The sequence below is a fragment of the Rhinopithecus bieti genome, unplaced genomic scaffold (assembly GCF_001698545.2).
Source record: "Rhinopithecus bieti isolate Rb0 unplaced genomic scaffold, ASM169854v2 scaffold_3043, whole genome shotgun sequence".
Lineage (NCBI taxonomy): Eukaryota > Metazoa > Chordata > Mammalia > Primates > Cercopithecidae > Rhinopithecus > Rhinopithecus bieti.
This window is the reverse complement of record NW_016804580.1, coordinates 2,264,645-2,273,631: the sequence shown is the minus strand read 5'-3', so window position 1 is coordinate 2,273,631 and position 8,987 is coordinate 2,264,645. Positions and strand designations below refer to the sequence as shown.

At 37.8% G+C, this 8,987-nt stretch overlaps 1 protein-coding gene across 1 annotated transcript in view; it reads right to left on the bottom strand.

Annotated features, from left to right (window-relative positions):
- Positions 1-461: 461 nt before the first annotated feature.
- SLC39A12 (solute carrier family 39 member 12) overlaps positions 462-8,987 on the bottom strand; it is an 84,441-nt gene continuing 75,915 nt past the window's right edge. The window contains 1 exon segment of the mRNA XM_017869209.1: positions 462-1,048. Coding sequence (XP_017724698.1) covers positions 920-1,048 — 129 coding nt within the window. The 3' untranslated portion in view covers positions 462-919.

Below are 8,987 nucleotides of genomic sequence, written 5' to 3'. Positions count from 1 at the left end.
AATGACTAAAGCCAGGGTTATTTTCTGTTTTAATACTTTCGTTAGGTTATCAGTAAATTGCATGTACATTTCATGTACATTTCATGAACTTACCTACTGAAATCCTGTTCAGGATTCTGTTTCCTCAGAAAGAAGACAAAATATATCTCACTTGTTAGTGGGATTATTCCCATAAATATCCGCTGTTAAATCTGTGAGAGTTTAGGCATTCATCTACTGCCTGACTCCAGTTTTGTTATTTTAAAAATTTTGAACTTCATCTTATGTTTCCACCTCCCCTTGCCTGGAACAGATTTCATTTGACGACTTACATATAAGAATGCTGACATGTTATCCTTTAGGCCTCCCAAGATGGCTTGTTAATGAGCGCTCTAGAGTCAGTGGGTGAACTATATATTGGGTTTTTAAGAGATGACTCAGAATCTGACATCCAGTAACAGAAGGTAATAAAAACCACCATATTAAAACTAGTCTTTATTACATTTGCTTGTCACTTAACTTGCTTACAATTTATAATTGCACAGGGAAAAAAATTAACATCAAAGAAGTAGCAGTTGATTTCATCCCAACAGGCATCTGTCCACTTTAAATGCTACAAACAAACATTCTGTCTTAGGAAAACAGTCTATTTGTTTAAAATTTACTAGAATTTATGCAGAATTTACCAACTACTTTTTAAAAAGCAAGAGTTTTATCATGGTGTTGGAAACCAAAGACAAAATTTCAATTAAGGACAGTCTGATATTTATATGTTTCCAAAAATAAAACTGCATTATAAAATTAATAAGTTAATGAATTGAAAGATACACACTTTGCCTAAGATAAAAAATTCTTAATTTAAAAATCACTATAGAGTGCAATGAAAGAAACAAAGTAAGACTATATAAATGCATTTTTGAAAGATGTTGACAATCCTAACTTATATTTTAATGTTTTGCTCATATATAGCCAAGAGTAGGAGAGAAAGCCAACCTAGGATCAATCCAAAGTTTTGCAGAAGAAACATCATCCAGGGTCGTTGTGTTTGAACATGAGTCATTTCAGGAAGCTAAAAAAAGAATAAAAAACCAGAATAAGATCCAGATATATTCAACTGCTGGGAAAAGCTTGGTGGGAAAACATGAGCGACTGTTATTCAGAGCTTAATAACCTTTAAAATTCCCAAAACAGTTACAAAATGCTGAATACCTACTCTACCATGACTTTGAAATGTAGGCTAAAATTAAGCCATTTGATTGTGCTTATGAGGATCCCAGAATTGGCAGTGTTTTTTTTTTATTTTATTTTTTTATCCTTTTCTTTTGAGGCAGGGTCTTTGCTCTGTCACCCAGGCTGGAGTGCAATGCCTGTGATCACATTTCACTGCTACCTCCTGGGCTCAAGTGATCCTCTCACCTCAGCCTTCCAGGTGCGAGCCACTGCGACCAGCTAATTTTTGCATTTTTTGTAGAGATGGGGTTTCCCTATGTTGCCCAGACTGGTCTTGAGCTCCTGGGCTCAAGCAGCCTGCCTGTTGCGGCCTCCCAAAGTGCTGGGGATTATAGGCATGAACCACTGGTACAAGGTACATGCATTGGAATTTTCCAATACTTTTTTTTTCTTTCTTTCTTTCTTTTTTTTTTTTTTTTTTGATTCAGGGTCTCACTGTTGCCCAGGCTAGAGTGCAGTGATGTGATCATAGCTCACTGTGGCCTTGAACTCTTGGGCTTAAGCAATCCTCCCACTTTAGCCTCCTGAGTAGCTAAAACTGCAGGTGCACACTACCCTACCCAGCTAATTTTAAGGTTTTTAGTAGAGATGATCTCTTGCTATGTTGCCCAGGCTGATCTCAAACACTGGGGCTCAACTGATCTTCCCGCCTCAGTCTTCCACAGTGTTGGAATTACAGGCACAAACCACTGCACTCAGCCCCAATACCTTTGCTTCTCAACAGTTTTAAGTATTTTTTAATAGTTTTCTCCAAAGCCAGACAACATAGGCTACCATCTTCCTTTATCCCAGTAAGCTGCATCTCAAACTGCATCTGTGAGGAGATGCAGTTATACCCTCTGTAGTCATTTACAGGCTCAAACTTTGATTAATCTGATTTCCAAATATGGAATAAGACCTTGGGTAGTTCCCTCTCCTCCTCCTTCTCCTCATTTTTCAAACAGGATTATTCATTATCTTTGATAAAACATGGCTGAATTAACAGCATATCCCATCTCTGTCCCCACTGCCACCTGGCTGTTGTGAGTCTTTGATAAAGTACACAGTAGAAGTGATTTCTGGAAAGGTTTTGTTGGCAATGACTTATAAAGTATAGGTCATCTATTGAGCCATCATGCTTATTTCGAGTGGATTATTACAGAGAAAAATATTTCAGGCAAGATAGAAGCATGGTAGTAAAAATGGTTCTGGTTCAAGAGATACAATTTGAGATGAATTTTCAAATCATCAGTATCTTCATGAACCTACATTTTAGAAAAGCTCATTTTTGAATTTCCATCTTTGCCTCACACTTCCAGGAAGGGTCTTTGGCTGGGGAGAAGTAGACCCTAGATTAGGGTCGATTTAATTACCAAAATATTTTAGGTACAAAAACACAGAGCTAGAATTAATATCTTGGAAATTATAGCAGAATTTCAAGCTGTTTCTGTTTTGACTAAATCCAAAAAAGTCCCAATTATTTTTATTTATTTATTTATTTATTTATTTTTGAGACAGAGTTTCACTCTTGTCGCCCAGGCTGGAGTGCAGTGGCATCAGCTCACTGCAACCTCCCTGCCTCCTGGGTTCAAGCAATTCTCCTGCCTCAGCCTCCCAAATAGCTGGCAGGCCCATGCCACCACACCTGGCTAATTTTTGTGTTTTTAGTGGAGACTGGGTTTCACAATGTTGGCCAAGCTGGTCTTGACTCCTGACCTCAGGTGATCTGCCCACTTTGGCCTCCCAAAGTGCTGGGATTACAACATTGTCCCAAATTTTTAAAACAATTGTTCAATCTATTATTTTTCTCACTAGCCTAAGCTTATAAACCTGCTGCTTGCTTGGAAGATTTAATACCTATCAAATTGAATGTATCTTTTATGAGAGTCAGTGACCCTACTCCCAGTGAGAAAATCAAGAATTCTTTATTCTTTTATATAGGTGACAGCATTATCCACCAGAAAACATCATGAATATTTTCACAACTCCAGAGGCAACATTTACATGGAATCCAATGTCTTCAGGAGTTGCAACAGGCTCCTGTGCAGTGGTGTAATCTTGGCTCACTGCAATCTCCAACTGCCGGGTTCAAGCAATTCCCCTGCCTCAGCCTCCCAAGTAGCTGGGACTACAGGCACGCACCACCATGCCTGGCTAATTTTTTGTATTTTAGTAGAGATGGGGTTTCATCGTGTTGGCCAGGATGGTGTCCATATCCTGACCTCGCAATCCACCCACCTTAGCCTCCCAAAGTGCTGGGATTACAGGTGTGAGCCACCGCACCTGGCCTAGCTGTGCCTTCTAGCAGCACTTCTTTCCTGCCAGGTCTTTCAGGTTGTTCTGGCTACAAAGTTTTATGTGATACTTATTTGCCTTTCATTTACATCTATTTATCACGTCCTTTCTTATATATTTTTCCCTCTTTCATTTCTCATAATCCTGCAAGTGATAAAACTATTCACTCCTTTCAGTTTTGAAGAAACGTTAGCTCAGAGAGGATAACAGCTCACCCACAGTCACATTGTTGTGATGTCAGAAGAAGGACAAGAAACCAGGTCTCCCCTTAACTGTAGTGAACATACAAATAACTGCAAAGAACAACTCTATCTGAAATTCACCCTTTCTATCTGAAATTCATCCTTGTCTATTATGACAAAGGGCAAATTGGTCTAATTAGAAAAAAATGGAAAATGTCAATGGCAGAAACGTCCTATTAGGCATAAAAGTGTCACTGCACTTAATGAAAATTTGATAAAATACATGATGCAATCAATAATGAATTAGTTATCAATAATCAATAATCAACACTTAATAAATCAATAAACAATAACAGCAAACACACCAACAGAAAATTAGGCAAAAGATACCAAACAGGTAATTCAAGAGGAGGAAAATTAAATGGTCCAAAAAATTTTGGAAAAAGGTACAATCTATAATAATTTTTAGGCTGGGCACGGTGGCTCATACCTGTAATCCCAGCATTTTGGGTGGCCTAGGCTGGCAGATCATTTGAAGTCAAGAGTTTGAGACCAGCCTGGTCAACATGGTAAAACTTATACTCTATTAAATAATAAACATAAAAATTAGCCAGGCATGGTGGCAGGTGCCAGTCATCCCAGCTACTTGAAATGCTGAGGCAGGAGAATTGTTTAAACCTGGGGGGCAGAGGTTGCAGTGAGCCAAGACTGTGCCACTGCACTCCAGGCTAGGCAACAAGAGTGAGACTCCATTTCAAAATATATATATATATATATATATATATATTTTCTATTATGCTATTATGCTGCCTTTGTTATAAAAGATATCACAGTACTGGTTCTATGTTTTCAAGGCAGACAATATGTGTTTGAAAAGAATTGGCTGGGCGCGGTGGCTCATGCCTGTAATTCCAGCACTTTGGGAGGCCGAGGCGGGTGGATCACGAGGTCAGGAGATCGAGACTATCCTGACTAACACAGTGAAACCCCGTCTCTACTAAAAAATACAAAAAATTGGCCGGGTGTGGTGGTGGACGCCTGTGGTCCCAGCTACTCAGGAAGCTGAGGCAAGAGAATGGTGTGAACCTGGGAGGCGCCGCTGCACTCCAGCCTGGGTGACAGAGTGAGACTCCGTCTCAAAAGAAAAAAAAAAGGAAAGAAAGAAAAGAAAAGACTAAAAGCTCATAGATAATAGACAAACAGTGCGAATCAACGTTTCAAAAAAAGTTTAATGAGATTCTCATCCTGAAATAAAAGTTTCAATTTCAATTTTGGTGGCCTATGTGAACTTCCTGTGTTCACACATAAATCAATTTGGTGAGAAACCCAGCTAAACCTGCTTTTGTGACAATACTTAGCTCTTTTTAGTATGATTATGGATGAACATATGAACCATAATGTCTCCTAGATACCAAATACCAGAGAGTCCTACAGAAAGTCTTTCCAAGAGCTACAAATATGAAATGCCAAAACTCAAACCCTATCTAATTATAGCTTTCCACCTTCTCTTAATCTCCATACATGTATATATTTTTCCATCATTTTAGCCAGTAAATTTTGAAGGAAAATAAAGGTTCATATGAATCAATTTTCAAGAGGATTTTATTTCTTTGTTAGAAATTTAAAATTTCTGGCAAGAGTTTAAATGCCACCATTTCCCTCCTGAATTTCAAAAACAAAAGAAACATCCCTTCTTCCTGCAGGGCAGTTAATTCCTGTTATTGAGCAATTTTACTGATCTTGATTTATACTCTAAGAGTAGAGGAGGGAAAATGATGAATAGACCATATTAACAATGACGTAAAGGTACAGAGAAAAAGGAGGACATTTTAGCAAAGTGTCTTGCCCAGAGGTAGTGCTAAGATAAATTTTCTTTAGATTTCTGCCAGAAACTTGGAAACCTTGAAGTAGAGAAGTAACTTCCTTTCTTACCACTATGTTTCACAAGTTGTCCAACCCAAATCAGTAGATACAAAGAGTTGTTAGTCAAGTAGTTGTAATTTTCTGGAAATAAAGAATCTTTAGCTAAAGTGCATCCCTTTGGTCTGCCATTGTTGAGTTCTTTTTTCAATTGTGAATCAAGGCACAGGTAAGAAATGCCTTAAAATGCAGCAGAGTCCACAAACTATGACTTATCCACAGAGAATGGTCCCCACAAGTTCTGTCACCTAACTGAAAACTACTTGTGATGGCTAACTGCTAAGTCGCATTTCTGAACATTTTAGAAAGTGACATTAAGAAAATGTTTTGGTGGGGCGCAGTGGCTCACACCTGTAATCCCAGCACTTTGAGGCCGAGGCAGGTGGATCACCTGAGGTCAGTAGTTCGAGACCAGCCTGACCAGTATGGTGAAACCCCATCTCTATTAAAAACACAAAAATTAGCAAGGCGTGGTGGCAGATGCCTATAATCCCAGCTATTTGGGAGGCTGAGGCTGGAGGATTGCTTGAACCCAGGAGGTGGAGGTTGCAGTGAGCCCAGATCACACCACTGCACTCCAGCCTAGGTGACAGAGCAAGACTCCATCTCAAAAAAAAAAAAAAAAAAAAAGAAAAGAAAATGTTTTAAACTTGAGTCAATCCCTAAAACTGCATTCCTAGTCAAGTTGAAGCTTTAAAATAAATACTCATGAAGAAAATTAGGAGAACCATCAGGAAAGAAGGTAGACAAATACCAGTATCTGGTCCTATGTGATAACCGTAAACTTGGGAGAACGTGTCACAAAGAAGGATGATCTATAATACATCCTCTGGAACTTGTATTTTGTCCCTCTTTCTTGTACATCTGAGTTTCAGACTCTCATGACAAGCAGAGGCTTTGCTGTCCATTTCCATCGTAATCTGAAACTGGTTTCCTGTTGGCATCACTAAAGACCCATTATCAAATATTTCAACATTTACCTTTATTCATGATTCATAAATATACACACTGAAGAAGAAAGATCAGCCTCCAATGCTTCCAAGATAAAGACGTCAAAGAGCTTTCATTGATAAAATTTGCAATTCAAATATAGAAACAATATTCATTTACTGATGACATTTAGAGACGTCTCCCATGAAGGTAAGGTTGTACTTTAAGTATTTTTCTCTCTCAGGAATGCATAGCTTTTGGCATTATGAACGTTTAGAAGTGATTTGCTTCTCCATTCATAAAGTTCACTTAACTGACGTATGACATCTTTTTCCAAGAGGGGTCCTAAAAGTCATTGTGCACATGGAGGCAGGTATATATTTGCATTTGATAAGCAGAACCATATTTGTTTCTACGGAATGTGATAAAGAAGAAAACTCAGAAACTTCTCTTGGGGGCATTCTAAATATGCTTAATTTCTGGAGGAACACACATTCTGTGGGAGTCTCTAACTCCAGCCCATTTGTAAATGGCTTAGTTTGTCCTTGCAGAAGGCAAGCATCTAAGAACAAAATGGAACTGATGGTGCAAGTCACCATTTGGCTTACAAATGAGCAATTGCCATTCTGTCCTAACAAGTAAAGCTGATCAACTGAAAAATCAACAACTCTTTTTAGATGCATCAGAGAAAGGTACACACTGTCTCAGACATTGGAGAGACAGCAGGTAGACTTAGACAGTCACAACTTACCAGAGCAAAAGCCCAGTAGCAGAAACCTCTGCTAGAACCAGTCAGTGGAAGGTTAAGAAAATCTGACTGTAAAGAATGAATTGCTGAAAGCTCAGCCTGGACAACTCTTGAGTTTAAAATTCCAGAAGACTCAATCATAGAAGGCCCCCAGATTTTGTGAGTTTTACCTCCAGGAGCTCCACAGGTTCTCACAGTGAAAACTGGAGAAAAATCTTCTTATACTTCTGGTAGTGGGAGAGGGAAAATAATCATTTTGAAATATACCAGAGCATTCTGCTCTTAACAAGATCTTCCCTCAGGGGAAATTGGTTAACCAGAGCCTAACTTGTTGTGGTTTTATCAAAGCCTAATCTACCTGTGGAAGGAAAATACCAAATTTCAGCCATTTCTAGCCATCCTGTCTTCCTTGGGGGAAGGGATAATGAGAAACACTGATGAAGTTCATAGTCCAAGGCACAGGCTTACTAAAAGACTGAGATCTACCAAAGGACTATAGAGCCTTCCCCTTCCCATATGTATTCCTTAGTACCACATTACTAATGGCCTATTTAGCACAATTCTGTTCACTCAGTACAACATGTCTACCTTTCAAATTATAGGACATGTTAAAAGGCAAAAAACTTCAAAGAAACTGAACAACCATCAGGATCAAAATCAGACGTAATAGAAATGGTGAAATGATTGGACCAGGAGTTTTAAAATACTATGATTAATATGCTAAGGAACTTAATAAAAAAGGAGACAATATTCAAAACAGAAGGAAAATGTAAGCAGAAAAATGGAAATTATTAGAAAAATAAACAATAAATGCTAGGGATTAAAAACACTGTAACAAGAATGAAGAATGTCTTTGACAAGCTAATTAGTAGATTAGACATGGCTAAAGAGAGAATCTTTGATCTTGAGGATTTTACAAAACAAACTTGAAAAACAGAAAGCCAAAGAGAAAAAAGGACTGAAAAAAGAAAACTCTGAACAGAATATCCAAGAACTTTGGGACAACTACAAAAGGCATAACATATTAGAAAGAGGAGAAGGAGGCAAAAACACCAGAAGGAATATTTGAAACAATACTGAGAATTTCTCCAAATTAATGTCAAACACCAAATTATAAATATAGGAAGCTCAAAGAACATCAAGCAGGAGATATGCTTAAAAAAAAAAACCCTATATCTATGCATATCATCTTTAAACTTCAGAAAACCTTGAAAGAAACCAGATGAAAAATACTTCTCACCTTTAAAGAAGCAAAGATGAGAAGCATCTGACTTCTCGGAAACTGTGCAAGCAAGAACTTAAATATTTAACTAAATATTTAAGTGAACTAAAATATTTAAACTAAACTAAATATTTAAAGTGTTAAGAGAAAAAACCACTCACCTAAACTCCTGCACCCTACTAAATTATATTTCAAAAGTGCAGGAGAAATAAAGACTCTCTCAGAAAACAAAAATAGAGGGAATTTGTTTGTTACCAGTAGCCATGCCTTGTGAGAAATGTTAAAAATTCTTCAGAGAGAAGGGAAATGATACTGGTCAAAAACTTAGATCTACATAAAAAAGAATAGCACTTGAGAATGAATAAGGGAAAGTGGATGCAAACACAAGGAAATACAGAGGAACCAAGTGGCTAAGAGCCTGTCTACTGGTCATTACTCTTAAGCACCATATACTGGATTAGAGCCCAAATTTCAACACTAAAAATACTATGCTAATATAGAC